Source organism: Gambusia affinis, linkage group LG16 (genome assembly GCF_019740435.1).
Source record: "Gambusia affinis linkage group LG16, SWU_Gaff_1.0, whole genome shotgun sequence".
Classification (NCBI taxonomy): Eukaryota; Metazoa; Chordata; class Actinopteri; order Cyprinodontiformes; family Poeciliidae; genus Gambusia; species Gambusia affinis.
The window spans coordinates 10,675,649-10,692,455 of record NC_057883.1 but is presented as its reverse complement, the minus strand read 5'-3'; the positions used below and the strand labels follow the sequence as shown (position 1 = coordinate 10,692,455).

Here is a 16,807-nt window from a genome sequence, read left to right as displayed (position 1 = left end):
GTGGAACAAAAAACTGCCAAAGGAAAGGGCAGCGACACGCAGTTAATGAACAAAACAGAGCTTGAGCGTGCACTTAAGTTTGCTGTCATTTTGTGTAACTTGCTTTAGGTCAAAGGTTTGCATAGAAGTCAACATTTTCAAGAATTTCAAAAATGTAGACACAGTATATGTATTTATGGTCATTCTCAATAAATCAAATTGTTGAAAAATTACTGTATTTCAACAAGTAAAATGAGAGAAACACGTGATATGGATTAATTACACGCAGACTGGTGTTTCTCCCTCTTTCTTTCTGTTTCTTTAATATCTATATTAAAAGGGATAAGTAAAATAACTTCAGTGAGACACTTGATCCTGGCGCCACCGCTTTAAACTCTATACTCCACTGTTGGAATCAAGAAATAGATAGATAGATAGATAGATAGATAGATAGATAGATAGATAGATAGATAGATAGATAGATAGATAGATAGATAGATAGATAGATAGATAGATAGATAGATAGATAGATAGATAGATAGATAGATAGATAGATAGATAGATAGATAGATAGATAGATAGATAGATAGATAGATAGATAGATAGATTCTCCTCTTTTAATTGATCAACTCTACTTACAGGAAGAATACATGGGAGCATAAAGTTCCATCAAGTTAATTATGGTCAAACGTCTCTAAGCTTCGCATGTAAAAATAAATAAATAAAAACTGAGCGGCTTCCTATATTCAAGCGGAGGAGGAAAGAAGGGGGGTGGGTTATCCAAGGTGTCTGAGACAGATGAGTGAGGTGGGGGTAAGAGGACGGAGGAGGAGGAGGGCAAATTGGGCGGACACATAAAAACTGTAGGAACCGTAGATGCTGGATCATTTGGAGAGTTTGCCCGTCCTCTGCGCACCGACCGTTCTGGAAAACCCGCCGCACAGCCTGAGAGCCGGCTTTTAGAGCTTTCACTGAAGGATAAATGTGCTGAAAAGTCGCCCAACTTCTCCACCAAAGCTCAGTTTTTCTTTCTTCCATTTTTTTTTTTTTTTTTTTTTTTTTTACGGCGGAGCGCCTGGACTGCTTTGAGTCATCTCCTCTTTTTCCCCCCCCTTTTTCATACGAGGATACCTGTACCTCTACTGATGGTAAGCGCTCCTCAGCTGACGCACTCACACTTCTCGGAGATTTGACTAACAGAACATTTCAGAATTTATAGGAGGAACTTTAGACGACTTACGGTATTTTTCATTGGGATATTTATTCTCGTTTTTGGGGCGTCAGAACGATTTTGCTGAAAGCCTGAAAACAATTCGGAACTAAAATTCTGTAATGAAAACGATTTCCCGTGCGCTTTAATGATCCGGTTTGAGATGAAGGGAGATGAATGAGATCATTAACATGCAACAGGTTTTGGTCGGTTTGTGCCCGAACACTTATGGAATGACAACCAAGATAGTGAGATTTTTTCCAAACAAAGCGTCCGATATCCCTGCGCTTCTACTGCCCCCCCCCTCGCCCCCTCCGATCCGCTCAAATATGTTTCCATATCGTGGTCTTTATTGATTTCAAGTATTTTTAAAATAATAACGCAATAAGTACAAGCAATTTTACTCCACTATACAGAGCGACAAAAAAGGAAAAGAAATAAATTTTAATTCAAACCTATATTTGGCAAATTTTCCATGCGCGATTACAATCTGTGAAAATTTGGTTTGCAACTGGATGTGAAGTCAAGCATTCAAACATAAGTTTCAATAATAATAATAACAGTAATAAGAATAATACAGCCTCTTCACTATGAGGTGTTGGCAGATATAAGACGGGAAAGTTGGTTAATCTAAAAGAAAAAAGTCCATCAATCTTCTTCCAGTGAGCTCATGGACTTTAAATATCTGAATTTGAAGTAACAAAAAAACAAAAAAAGTTAAAATTATAGGGCACTTCTTCAGCTGTAAATTCTCATAATAAATACCAATGGCAATATTTAATAATATGTTATATTATTATACTATTTAATCCCCAGGCTGGGGGAAAAAACAGTAAGCTCTGATGGACGGTCTTGTCAAACACTGAAAACTATATTTTTTGTGTCATATTTATGAATTGCACCAAAACAACTTCCAATGTCTCCTAACCAGTAACATGCTCTTTGACACACTTTGAGCTTAAACATTAGGGATATATGCCTTAATCCTTTAGTGGCATGAACATGTAATGTGTTCATCTTCTGTTTTATTCAATACGACTATTCCTATCAAAGAAAATGCAGGACGTTTTAATGTGTTTCAGTACTTCTTCAAAGGAGCAACTATCTTGAACTATTTTATCGGAAAAACAAATCTTTTTTGTCTGGATTGTGATTGCTTTGCAAATCTTTCATGAAATTAGGAATGAATCAAAAAGCAAACCTGAAAGAGGAGCAAAGGATCAGCCAAGAAATCCATGATTCATGGTGTGAGTTTTGTGTTACTATTGTTCGGTATTAATAGTATGCCCTAAACTCCTACAACTCTACAAAACTCTCCATTTGGGAAGCCACCAAAAATAAAAACGCATGTAATTGTGTGAGTGCATAATATTGTTTCCGTGTAACTACAAGCTGAGAAACATAGCTTCTATTTCCGACAGACACGCTGCTGCAGACGCCTTTAATGTTAAAATCAGGTCATAGATCTGTTCCCGTGGCAACTTGTTGCACTCTTCTCTCCCTCCCTGCCCCGTTCCCATCTTCCCTCCCACCAGCCCTGTCAAATTCCTCAGGAAACACATCTGAAGAGCCATGTGCATAGTCTGATCACATTATCTCTGGTCAGAGAGAGAGACCAAGAGGGAGGGAGGGGACGGAGAGGCAGGAGCAGGACCGAGCAAAGCCAAGGGCAGTTTGCTGCTGCGGCCTAATTGCACACTGCTCTGCATTTGTCATTGCAAAAAAAAAAAAAAAAGTGTTTGTCTGCTGCTTAGTTGCAGTGATTTTTGAATCAGAAGCAACTTGAACACATTTAAAATTAATGTCCTTCTTTGGTTTGATTGTTTGATGGAGAGGAGTTGAACAGGAAAATACAGTTAAAACTTTTTTTTCCCCATCTCCCAGATTAACAAACATGAAAACACATAACTTTTTGTCTTTTCAAATTTTGAAGGATCTTCACTGATTGGTCTTTTAATTCCCCTTTCATAATCGTCACACCACTTTGAGCTGTCTGTGTGCTGTGGCCTGCAGCTTTCTCAGTGGCTGGTTACAGTTACAAGATGTCCTGTATGGTCACTGTTTTTCACTGCTATGAATCCCTGTAATCATGGGAGAGGCCCTCTCTGTACAATGAACGTTTGTTGTCAGAGATGTGCACTCACTGAATCACACACACTCACACACACACACAGACGCGTTTATCCCAGCACCCCATGGGTAATAGAGCTGATCATGTTCTGACCCCTCCTCTCCCTCGCTTCGCCGCAGTTCTCACGAATATGCGAGCGGCGGCACACATTTAGTGCAAAAGCGCAGACGGAGCGTGCGCGCGTGCGTTCGATGTGCCTCTTTTTGTGTGTGTGGTTTTTTTTACACACACTTTGGATCCAGTGTCATGACCGAGAAAGAAGGGTCACGCCGAGGTCATCTTAATGCTGTTAGGAAAAACCGATCCTTGATTGCATGTACAGTGAGCCACGCAAGGGCTGAGATAATCACACAGATACCAAACCTGGCACAGTCGTGCACAGGAAAAGTAGGCAAAAAACAGAAGTGCGTACGCTGTTCTTGGGAATATAATGCTTTGCAGGAGTGTTCAGACTGCCCTAAGGTTTTTTTGGGGTTTTTTCCCCACGTTTTGTCACATCACAGCAACAAACTTTAGCGTCTTCTGTTTGGATTTAGTGTAATACTAGTGCTCAATTGTCAAGTTCGAGTGAAAAAGGAAAGACTTAAAAATCTGAAAGCCTGTATTTGTGTTCTGGCCCTTTTACTCTTATAGTCCAAATAAAACCCAGTGCTGTCTTCACAGTTTACTTAAGAAGTCACCTAATGAGCAAATGCGGTCCACCTGTGGGTAATTTATGCTTGGTAAAAGTAGATCTGTTCTGTAAAGGCCTCAGAGATTTTTTGGAGAATAACCAGAGAAGTTTCAAACAGGTTAGGTTGTTAAGCAATAACTGAAGCCTTTTATATTTCATGGAGCATCATTCAGAAATGGAAAGAGCATAGATCAACTGCAAACCTACCAATACATGGCCATCGATGTGAACTAAAAGCACCTGGAGGAGTTGTAGAGATCCACAGGTCTAGTGTAGACAGAAAAAGCAAAAGCCATGCCCTCCACAAATCTGGCCTTTGTATAAGAAAGCCGCTGTGTGAAAGTAATGAAAAAGTCCTGCAGTTTGTTGCAAGCCATGTCAGGAACAACATTTAAAAAAATAGCGTTAGACTATCTCCATGAACATGGAAAGCCATAGTGATGGCAGCATGATGCTGTGGGAATGCCTTCCTCTAGGACAGGGGTCACCAAACTTGGTCCTCGAGGGCCAGCATCCAGCATGTTTTAGTTTTCTCCCTGGTGACACTAACAACCTTTTCAGCATGTCAGTGTTCTTCTTAGGCCTTCTAACGAGCCATCATCTGATTCAGGTGTGTTAAACCAAGGAGAGAACTAAAACATGCAGGAGGCCGGCCCTCGAGGGCCGAGCTTGGGAACCCCTGCTCTAGGAGGTATGTCAGAGTTAAGAGGTGGCTCTACAGACCTTTTTCTCCGTAAAGCTGAATCCATATCCATGCCTCACATTTTAGACTGTTATCTGTAAAGAAAAATAAAAGTTAAGCACCACATATTATATTCCTTCCACTTCACAATTATGCACTACTTCCTGTTACTCTTTCACCAATAAATAAATAAATAAATAAACAAATAAAGTGAAGAAATGTGAAAAACTTTAAGGGATGTGAATACTTTTGCAAGGCACTGCATGTGTCACTCTCTGTATGCTACTGCTTGGATGTGCACCAGATGGAAAAAGCTTAATTGAAGGTCTGCGCTGCTCCAGAGTGCTCCCTCACAAATTTGGCTCTTTTATAAGTGTGACTCAGCAGCAGATAATAACTTCAATGAGCTCTTAAAGCAAAACGGCACGTCGTTTCATGTAGATTAAGTAGCTCGCTATTATTTCCTCTTTAATCCGCGTCGGATGCAGTTATTGAACAATGTCTGTTTGATGTCTGTGTTGAGGTTAGAGCAATAAGTGATCAGCTGTCTGTTTTGTGGCACATACCTCCTTACATTCCAGTTGCAGCAAATAGCTAGCTTACCCACAACCCAAAATGATAAGCCTTAAAGAGACACTGGGTCTCTCTGCTACACGCCCAAACACACACACACACACATGCACGAACACCAGAGCGCGCGCACACACACACACACACACACACATTCTCATGTGCTGGTCTTCAAGTAAATAACATGTAGCAACCTCAAGTGTTTGCAGCCGCGCTGAGTTTACAACCCCCAACCCCCTCCCCGTGTGTTTTCGACTGTATCTTTCAGGAACAGGGTCACTCCAACGCCCTCTTGCAGCCTCCCAACACCACCTAACATTTCCTGGAAGAACGTGTCCATTGCGTGCTCCCAAGAAACATGGACTGTTTTCCCATGCTTTCTTTTCTGTCGGTAAGTACATGGACAGCCCTCTCCCCTCACAGGGACCCTCAGGTTTTTTTTCTTTTCTTTTCTTTTTTTTGTTTTTTTTCATGGCATTAGTCGAGAGCTGAACCAAAGGTGTTGGGTTGAGTTTGTGCACGAGAAAGAGTGCCTCTTTTTATCGTTTTTAAAATGTGATGCAAGCAAGCAACGAGAAAGCTCTGGGGTTCGCTCCACGAGTTACGCATTTGTTGTGACCCCAGGGCTGCCTCTTTTACTTGTGCAACTGTAGTGCAGGAGACAAGTGGAAGGGGTGGAGGGAAGAGGATTGCATTTAAAATGCTGGCGTCTGGAACCAGCTGTTTACATTTGGAGGATGTCACAAAAGATAAACAAAAAGCAGACTATCTGATGGGAGTCTGCTTTACTCTAAACATGACTGCATTATTCAAGGTAATTAGTCTGCATTTAGAGGGAACGGGTAAATAAGAGGGTGGGGTGCGAGATACGTTGTGGAAAAGGAAAGAGTAACCCTTCTTTCTCCTTATGTCCTCTGACCCACCTGCTCAGCTCAGACCTGTCCTAATCATTTATCACCCTGTTCCATCTGCTGCCCCTGCCAGAGACATCATGATTCCTGGTAATCGAATGCTGATGGTCATTTTATTATGCCAAGTCCTGCTGGGAGAGAGCAGCCATGCCAGTCTGATACCTGAAGAAGGGAAGAAGAAAGTGCCTGGCCTGCAGGGTCGTTCGGCTGCTCAGAGCCATGAACTGTTGCGGGACTTTGAGGCCACGCTGCTGCACATGTTCGGCCTCAAGAGGCGGCCGCGGCCCAGTCGCTCAGTTACCGTGCCCCGCTACCTGCTGGACCTCTATCGGCTGCAGTCGGGGGAGGCCGAAGAGGCCGGAGCGCACGACATCGACTTTGAGTATCCCGAGAGGTCTGCCAGCCGGGCCAACACTGTGAGGGCCTTCCACCATGAAGGTAAGGAAACCTGGGGACGCTTTCACAAGATGGACATCAAAATTAGATGTTAATTAATGCACAAATTATGAAGTTTATGTGAATATTCTGTTGAGGAGCTTCAGCAGCAGCGATGTGCCTTATAGCATGGCAGCAGATTGCAGAGAATTCAGAGCAAGACAGAAAAATGCAAGAGTGCTCCACCCATCTCGCCATGACCAAGGAATCTAAGGATGTGGTCACCAAGCACAGTCTGCAGAGAGTCATAAAATTCAGCTAGACAAGCTCTCCAGAGGCTAATTTGACAGAGCTCTGTGTGTTTGGTTTGTAACTGAAGGAAAAGACATACCTTCATATTACTGACCTACACTTCTTGCTCCACCCAGCAGAACAGGGTTTTAAAAAAAGCCTGTTCTTGGCTTCGAAATCTAGCGTGATCTTCTCCCATGTCCCCAGTTTATATGCAGGGCTCTTTAAGAAAGCTCGTCCTCGCCGTGCAATTATCTTTAATGCTTCTCCACAGCCTTCTAAATAAAGGCCTCGCTGCAAACAATGTAGGTGCTGAGAGAAAAACGCTGCCGTTCTTTGGGCCGAAGGGCAAAAGCCAGTCTCATGAGCCAGTGGGTTGCAAAGGACGAGAAGATCGGAGGGAATTTCTGTGCGTTGAGACGGCTACATTTCAGCTCAAATGCAAATGGTTTCACTTGTATTTTACAAGAAAACAGCTTGATAGAATTTAAAAAAATATTCGGATGTAGAATAAAAAGCTTCAAAGCAATATTCTGTTTGAAAGGAAAGGATTCAGAGTTTCCAAAATAAGTTAAAAATGAATTTTGGTAAATATCGAATTTAGAAGACTGGGAGATTTTGCGACAGAAGAACAATGACTAAAACTTTTTTCATAATTTGTCTTGTCAAACACACTTCTAGTAGTCGAGGCAGAACCACACCGATATAAACCGTAAAACAAAAAGTCATGGTCTGGCATGAGAGCCACATGGCATGATTACTTAAGAGTAAAAATACCCAAGTGTCACTGAAATAACACAAAAAATATAAAACTAAACATTTAACATCTAAATGCATTTTAGAAAATCAGAAAAGCAACAATCAGTTTTACTGCTCCTAAATATAAACAATGTAACATGTTGAATTAAACATCATATTCTGAGTTTTTATCATTTCTTATTTTAATACACAGACTGCAGGACAAATATACCCACTAAATGAAGTGGCACATTTTAAGTGTTTATTGTGCCGATATACTTCTTTGTGGCGTTTTGCTCTTCGTAGATGAATACAAGTATCAGAAGCTAAATTTAGCTGCACAATTAGGCAGGCTGTCTGCCCTTGTGGGGTCTTCTCTTCACCTCATAAGTATTTCAAAACTGTATTCCTTCATGATGCTCAATCAAGGGCCAATCATGAGATTCCTGTGGTAAGATAAGCTTAAGTAAAAATGCAGTTTTGAGGTCTTAAAATGTTAAATCATCACTGTTAAATTATTCTTTTCTATCACTTTTATTTACTGTTATTTTGATGTTGATCCATAGACATGAATAAAAATCTAGAATAAACACCACAGCACATCCCACCTTTCCACCATTTTTAAAGAGAAAAACAGAGCAACAGGCTGTTATTAGTCAGGCTGTTTAGGTGGAGCTAGATCAAGTTGGCTCATAATATCCAATTACAAGTAGAAAAACGTTTCAATTTGTGTTTAAAACAACACAGGTGCAATGTGCACTTGAAGTTATCCTAAGCTGCAAGCCGGCTCCTTGTCAATTCACCGCAGTTCAAACTCCCATATTCATGCAAGTCCAGCGTGACCCATCCTGCTTCTTTTCATGCCTGAAAATGAATAATTGTTTTTATTTATACCTCAGCCATTCTTTTATCAGATTTCATATTTCATGCTGTTTCCACTGATTGTAATTCTAGCCTTTGCAAATAGAAGAAAATATGATCGTTGATTTATGAAATAACACCTACGGCAAACACAAAACCTAATTTTCTTACATTGCATAATCGCATTGGCATTATATCACTGGTAGCCACGCACGTAGGAAGTGAGGTATTATCAATATGTTCCAAGACAGATATTTCCTTTTTCTACCTAAAAAAAAAAAGTTACCATGAAGGAGAGAAAATCATGCTACGGGTGTGTTTGCGGTACTACTGTATCAGACACAAAATGACTAAAAAAAGCCATTTTGTTCGCAGTCATGTGGTGCATGCAAGACCCGGAATGACAAATACTGCGTCAATGATTTTATTACAGTCTGGCTATTCACGTTACCCTATGAGTAGCTCAGCTTGTGCATGGGTCTGTACATCTCTACAGCCATCTACCCTCACCTCCTTTGCTGAACTATCTTAATAACATGCTTTGAAGCATTTGAAGTGGGAGTGCTTGCTTTCATGGAGCACTGTTGTGTGATGGTGTGTGACTCAGTCAAGTTCAAACCACAGGGAGGTATAAGAGTCTTCAGCAGATGGATGGTTAGATGAGGAGACATGTTTACAGGGAAGGCAAAGCATTCATTGTGGACTTCAGCCTGGAAAATTATGATTTTTATTGACCAGGTGTAATGTGGAGGGGGAATTTTTTATTTTTTCCTGTTAAGCTACAAAGCAGACAAGACAAGAGAAGCGTGTGTGTGTCTGAATATCGTTTGCTTTTGAATGCATTGCTATGCATTCCCACACAGTGCCCTGTTTCCCATGGGCTTCAGATATATGAGATTCTATGGTATTGTCTGACTCCTTAATGATTATTCATGATGAAAATGATAAATGTCTTAAGTGGACAAACTGCGGAGGCAATCAAAAGCACAGCAGGTTTTAATAATAAGAACCACCTGGGCCAGATTAGGGCCTGGGTGTGAAATAACAGGGGTGGATTGAGCAGGAAAATAGTAGACACAACATTCCTTTCCCCAACAATGGTGATCTTGCCAGAAATCTGCAGACTGTGAGTGGAACAGGGAGCCTCCACTGTGTTTATGCTGTAGCTGTGGTACGTTAATCACCACCCTCAGTGTAATGCATGTTTCAGCAAAGTGCTCAAAGAAAGGCACAGAGAGAATGGCAGGACAATCATAAAAGAAAGGTACAGAAAATTTAACCAAATTTTGACCTACTTATAATTTTTCCTGCCTCGGAGATCTTAAAAGGCGTGACAAGAATGCGATGTCATTTGAATAAGGAGGAGGGATCTTACAAGATTAACAGATATATTTATTTTAGTCCAGATTTTCTAAGCGTTATCCTGGCGCATTTTGTCAAACATCCCACACTTTTTCTCTTCCTTATTTTTAGAGCACATGGAGAGGATCCATGAGCTGGGTGATGGAGAATCCATGCCCCTCCGCTTCCTGTTCAACCTCAGCAGCATTCCAGAGGACGAGCTGCTTTCCTCTGCAGAGCTAAGACTCTACCGTAGTCAGATTGATGAGGCCACCGCTGACGATCAGAGTCTGCACCGCATAAACATCTACGAGGTCCTGAAGCCCCCGCGGCCCGGGCAGCTCATCACCCAGCTTCTGGACACACGCCTCGTTCGGCACAACGCGTCTCGGTGGGAGTCCTTTGATGTCAGCCCTGCCATCTTGCGCTGGAGTCGCGAGGGCCTCCCTAATTATGGTCTGGCTGTGGAGGTTCTGCACCTCAACCAGACCCCACACCACCAGGGCCGACACGTCCGCATCAGCCGCTCAGTGCACCAAGAGCCCATGGAGGACTGGGAACAGTTACGCCCTCTTTTGGTTACTTTTGGTCATGACGGTAAGGGTCACCCGCTGACCCGGCGGACCAAGCGCAGCCCCAAACAACGGGGCCGCAAAGGCAGGCGCAACTGCCGCCGCCATGCACTGTACGTAGACTTCAGTGATGTAAACTGGAATGACTGGATAGTGGCACCGCCTGGCTATCAGGCGTATTACTGCCACGGGGAGTGCCCCTTTCCCCTGGCAGATCATTTAAACTCCACCAACCATGCCATTGTTCAGACACTGGTGAACTCTGTGAATAACAACATTCCCAAGGCCTGCTGCGTGCCAACAGAGCTCAGCGCCATCTCCATGCTCTACGTGGACGAACATGACAAGGTGGTCCTGAGAAACTACCAGGAAATGGTAGTGGAGGGCTGTGGCTGCCGCTAGCGCACGACGTCGCAAAAACTCTTGGACAAAAATAGCGCCTTGAACAAAGCAATGTGGACACTAAAACAAATCAGAAGGTCTTTTTTTTTTTTAAATGTTCACTTGGACCCTTATTTATAACTCTAATGAGGTGTATGTTTGTCTCACTTTTTTGTTTTCTTTGACAATATGATCATATATTTTGACAAAATATATATAAATATATATATATATTTATATCTACACATTAAAAATAAATTGAGTTCTTATTTTAAACATAAAGAAATTGTTTATCCTTCCATATTGTATATTGGATTTTGTAAGTTGTTTTTTATTCAAAGTATAGTAACAAAAGTAAAAAAAATAAATAAAAAAACAAACAAACAAAAAAAACACCCCCAAAAGTATTAGGTTATTTGCTAGTAATATTTATTGCTTTCATAATAAAAATGAACTGCATTCTACCACGTACAAGCCATGTCACAAAAATATTTCTTTTTTAGCAAATACAATTTTAAAGTTATTTATTGACTACTTTTGAACCAGTTAAGAACCAAATTAAAAGGCATTAAAGTAAACTTAAATAAAAGAAAATTGTCAACAAGAAATCTGTCAATCTCCATTAATTTTGTGGAATTTAAACTGGAATTAATGCCAGACAAGTTTAATTATCATGTGGATTAGAGTTATGATTTGGTTTTCAGTCAAAGAGTTGGACAAGAAGAGAAAATATGAAAAAGCAAAAACAGAACTGATCCAAGCAAACATTCCCAGAAGAACATCTGAATAAAGACAGGTTTATAAATACACCAGTTGTATAGATAGTGCAACAATTTTTTGGGAGTTTGAAAGCTGTACAAACAGTCAGATTTTAAACATGAATGTAGTCATTTCCGCTGCTTGTATTTTTGCTGTAAAACAGCCCTTAAGTGGAATTCCCTCTAGGGCCTCCTCTACCGTATTCACATAAAATAAAACATTGATTATTAAGTGATATCACCCATGAATAACTTGAAAATAAATTTAATTTGTACATTTATTATTACATGTTTTTAATGAAAAAGTCTTGCAGGGATATTTACAGAGGATCTCAAAGGTCTTTATGTTATTGGGCTATGTTGTCCTCAAATTTCACCTTACAGTCAGGTAAGCTCACATGTGGTAGATGTGATACTTGATAAACCCATACCAGCCTTGTTGTGTTTTTTAGCTGGTCACTGTGTTGCAGTGATGTTTTTTTTTTTTTTTGTTTGTTTTTTTTGTTTTTTTTTTGTTCCAGACGTCCCCACGTTGGAGGCATGATTGTGTCTGATGCCTCGACACAACATGGCTGAGTCCTCAGAAAGATCAAAGGTTAGACGCTCTGTCTCCTGCCTTTGTCTTCTCTGGCTCATGCCGGCAGAGGAAAGACGGCCGTCTCCAACGTGTCCCCCACCAGACAAAAGACTTCAACATAACTTATTTACAAGCTGACGACTGGCCCAAATTATATGATAATGTTTAGCGAGAATCCCTTTGAACTGCTGAATGACACTCTGGTGTCATGCTAGAGAGTGCCCGATGTGTCTGCTGGTCAATATTTGAATGGAAACAATGCAGTTTGATAATAGCAGAACAATATTTTAATGCTCTTGTTCCTTAGTTCTTGAACTACAGCAGGTTACTTAGTGGAATTAAAAAACACTGAGAAGAAATGTCGATATAAAGCAACCTTTTGCACAATGAATAGCAGGCACATGTTCTAGCACATTGTTATTTGCTTAAAGCAGAAACTACAAAAATTCGACAATGATTCAAAGCCGCAGTTAACTATCATCTACTTCTAAGTCAGAAAACCAGTGGAATATGCTAATTATTGCTCTTAGCAATCAGCTAAATAGTAGCTACAAGCTAACTACTCTTACCAATGATACAATAATTACTATTATCAGCAACAAGCTAACTTGCCTTACCAGATGAGCCCATTTACTATTGGGAGCAACAAGCTAACAGAGGATGCCTTTTCTGCATTTTAAAATTGCATATTTAAAAACTAAAAGGAACATGAGCGCCCGCAGTAATTGAGAACTTTGTGTGAAGAAGATGTAATAAGACAAACTGTCAAAAAGTGCAAATAAGCCGTTCATTTCTGCACCTTGCTGTATGTTGTAAACACTCAGCAGGCTTATTGGATTTTAAGGCTTGTTAACCATTTCTGTGTGGATTTGGCCAAATATTTTTGGCTGACTGCTGATAATGACCCATTTTAAGTTTCCTGGCAGAGTCCAACAGAATGTCCTGGTATTTCAGAGATTTTAATAGTGCCATGCACTCTTTAACGAGCTTCTCAGGGGCAGTGGAGGGAATACAGGCAGTAAGCATCATAAATCCTCCACCACACTTCATGACAGACATGTGGTATTTTTCAATGTATTCATTCTTTATTTGACGAAAAACTGATCTGGAAAGCTTATTGCAGAATCGCGTCTTCTCCATATTATTAATATTGATATAAATAAAGATACCGCCATGTTTTAAGCATAAAGGGATTAAGACAGATTTTAAGATTCTGATTGAAAATAAACCTCTAGCTTTCCCCGTTCCAATGTCAAACTTAGGGGATGATTTTTTATTTTTTTTCTACATTGTTTGAAATTTCAGAGAAAAAAAATAAATACTTAATCAAATGTCAAGGTTCAAGCAGAAATACTTCCTTCTGGACTTTAAAAATAACATAGCAAAGTGAAAGATTTCAAGTTTTTTCATGTTAATGAATAGTGGGAGGTTCAAGCTTTCGTTTTCAGATGGAGTCACTGTTGTAGTTTGTGTCAATGTACACTGTGGGAAAATTTAAAGTTTAAAAAGACATAACTTGTAACATGCATCAGATAAGGGTTTACCCTAATTTCATTTTATTTCTTAAACAAATCACACAAGTTTGTTTTTATCTCAGTGGAGCATGCTGAGGTGCCCTCAGGTCAACTAATTGCCCCTTTTCTTCTCTTTGATGCCTGCATATCAGCATCAGAAAGAAGGGGCTCCTAAACAAAGGGCAGACGGAAGAATTTTATTTTGAAGTGTTTGAAAACAGGGGACCTGGGCTGTGGGAGGCTTTTTGATCCCTTTTGTTCACTTTCTTGGGAGTCCAATTATAAAATCTCAACCAATCCATGCTGATATTTTGCAAGAACCTGCCATTTATAGTAACAGTCGATCTGGCCCAATATTACGTACACAAAGGGAATGGTTGGTATTCTGAGACTTTGAAACTAACATTTAAAACTACCAAAGCACCTGTAAAGCTGCCATTTAGTTTACTGGCCTGCTTTGAGGCAAGCCATTAAAGTTTAGGTTTCGTGCAGGAAATCCACGTAATCCTTTAAATGTTCTGAAGAAATTCAGGAAATCAAGGAGCGTGACTGAGTATGAGCGTGTGTGACGATAAATGGGGGAGAGGGGGCCAATTACAGAATAACTCTTATAAACAGATTGAGAGCTTTGTCATTCCAATGTGACGTGCCACTTAGTCTCCTGCAGAAACTTGTTCTCACGCAATTACAGGTGAGTCATTAGGCAGCAGATCTATTGACACTACTGGCCTAAGTGATGTGCTGGAGTCTTCAAAAAGGCTTTTTACTCTGACATTCCATCGTAAAGTAGAAGGCGAGTGTTTACAGACAGTAAAACCACCTCCGAAGAAGAAAGGACGACAAGTTCCAGTCGCATGGCTTTCTTTTAGTTTGAGCACTCCAAGACTCTGTTGTGGAAATGTTCCTTTTACTTCCAGAAGTCACAAGATGTTGAAGATTTAATTGTGCATTTGTTTGTGTGTGTGTGGGCGTGTGTTTGTGGGCGTGTACGCGCGTGTGTGTCTACATTAACCTTCCAAGAAGTCATGTGACTTTTACTGATAAGAATCAACTTAATTAGAAAGCACTGGAAAGCACTGCAATGTTAACACAAGAAGCCATTTTCATGCAAAAAGTGGTAACGACACGTATTCTTGTTTACCGTTTCGTCAATAGATGGATGTAAACTAACTTGTGGGAAACCGGTGACGTTTTATGGGAATCCTAACAATATCAAAGTTGAAAAGAAATTCTGCGGGTAGAGAGCTGTTGTCTAAAATATTACATTTTCCTATTTTATAACTTTGTAAAATGTTTATACTGTGCCAGATGGACAATATCTAATAAACACCCCATTTTCTCCAAGCAAAACATGTTGAAAATTTGCATTCTACCTAAACCATATTAGCCACTTTTATAATGTAAACAACCAATTTAAATGAAGTTCATTCAAAACCACAAAAGCTAAATGTTTTTAGGATATAAATATTCATATATCTTCTTTATTTCAAGGGCTACTGTTAGATTTTATTCTTTGGGAACAACTATCTTCATATGTCAAAAAAAAACAAACCCTACAAAATATGTTAAAGCTATTTTTTCCTATTCAGCAAAAACACGCCAATATAAATGAGAAGTGGAAGTTTAGCAGTGTTCTTGGGGGATTTATTGTTTTGGTTTTTCACCACACATCCAGATTATGGCGAATGTACATGAGCTGCCAAAGTTTTGAGTTACGAAAGAGGAGATCCAATGTAAAGCATTCAGCTTGGACCTTTTGCTTCCCGCGGTAAATGAAGAATAGTTTCTGAAAACACGTGCTGCTCTGGAATGTTTCAAATATCATTTTGAAAAGCCTTCACAGCCACATACAGTGCATTGCAAAAGTATTCAGACCCCATGTAGTTTTCTAGTATTTTTTTCTGACTGTTTGAACCAGAAGGGAAATTATACTTGATTTTCAACTGTTTTTGCAAATAATAATCGGGAAACTGCGACAAATATCACATGTGTTATCAACTTGAATCCAGCTCTCCTTTAGGATACATCCCAAGGAAGTCTCCAACTATTAAAGACATCTAAAGGCAAACATCTTTGACCATTCTTATCTATAAAACTGCGTAAGTTCAGTGTGATTGGATGAAAAGCATGCAAGGACAATAATTTACAAATCTTTCCACTAATTTGTAACTGAATTAGGACTGGACTCATTATTCAAATGCATTAGTTTTTATGTTTGTTGATTTATAATCTCTAGCAAACACAGTTTTTCTCTATTTGGAAAATAGGTGACACCTGAAAGCAATCAGTTGCTTGTTTTTAATTGGTGTGAGAGTATAGGAGGCTGAATACAAATTCATGCTGTATTTTTAAGATTTCTAGTTTAAAAGTACCAGAAATCAAGTACAATCCTTTACTAAGATGCTACCAAAGGGGAGTAGATAACTTGGACAATATTACTGGGTTATATATGCAGCACAAGGTGAATGACTGCAGCATGGCAGCAAAAACATATAAAGATATAATTTTTAAATGCATAGCCATTGAATTTGCTCTGTAGGTTTTCCTAGTGGATATTCAAAAATTAAAATAGTTTTATTTTTGTATAAAAAAAAACAAAACAAAAAAAACACTTGATTTTTTTCCTCATTCAGCCTTTATCTCTAAGCTGCAATGATAATCATTTAAGTAAATATTGATTAAAATATTTCTGTATCTGATCTGTGTGATCAGGAGTTATTGCTGCTCCTCAGAAATCAAAGGGCTTAAAAACGTTTGAAAACCATGTGATAGAATATGAAAAACATATAGGAGTGTAATTATTTCTGCATGTCACTTCATGAAAACACACCGACATTTTACAGTGGGGTTGACACAAATTGGAAGTCTCTGACTACGAGATTTACCAACATTCAGTGGTTTCCAACTCCAGTCTTTTGATGGCACTTCAGCATATCAGATTCAGAAGTTTGAATCACCTCTTCATCACGACTTCAGATTATTTAGGGGCTTAATAATAAACCATTTTTGGGTTCATTAAAACATGCAGGACACTAGCACTTCGGGGATGACTTGGACAGCGCTGTCATACAGGAACAAGTGCACTTAGTCTCAAACTTGAAATAATTATTCAATACTCTCTTGTTCATCTCTCCGGCATCAGGAGGGGCAGATCTCGATGACAGCTCATGTCAGTGCTGCTCCGGGTCAGGGCCTCTTGTTTCACTCTCTCACTCATACTTCTACACACATGCATGGAAACGT

The 16,807-nt window shown here is 39.8% G+C and overlaps 1 protein-coding gene across 1 annotated transcript; it reads left to right on the top strand.

The window, feature by feature from the left end:
• Nucleotides 1-845: 845 nt before the first annotated feature.
• bmp4 (bone morphogenetic protein 4) lies at nucleotides 846-15,366 on the top strand. The gene is made up of 4 exons (XM_044141883.1): nucleotides 846-1,127; nucleotides 5,514-5,636; nucleotides 6,230-6,594; nucleotides 9,895-15,366. The coding sequence occupies exons 3-4, from the start codon at nucleotides 6,237-6,239 to the stop codon at nucleotides 10,734-10,736; spliced, it is 1,200 nt and encodes a 399-aa protein (XP_043997818.1). The 5' UTR covers nucleotides 846-1,127; nucleotides 5,514-5,636; nucleotides 6,230-6,236; the 3' UTR covers nucleotides 10,737-15,366.
• The last annotated feature ends 1,441 nt before the right edge of the window (nucleotides 15,367-16,807 follow it).

Coding starts and splice junctions, on each gene's coding strand:
- bmp4 (XM_044141883.1), top strand. CDS start 6,237: ATGATTCCTGGTAATCGAATGCTGATGGTCATTTTATTATGCCAAGTC. Junction 6,595..9,894: donor GAGGGCCTTCCACCATGAAG/GTAAGGAAACCT, acceptor CCTTATTTTTAG/AGCACATGGAGAGGATCCAT.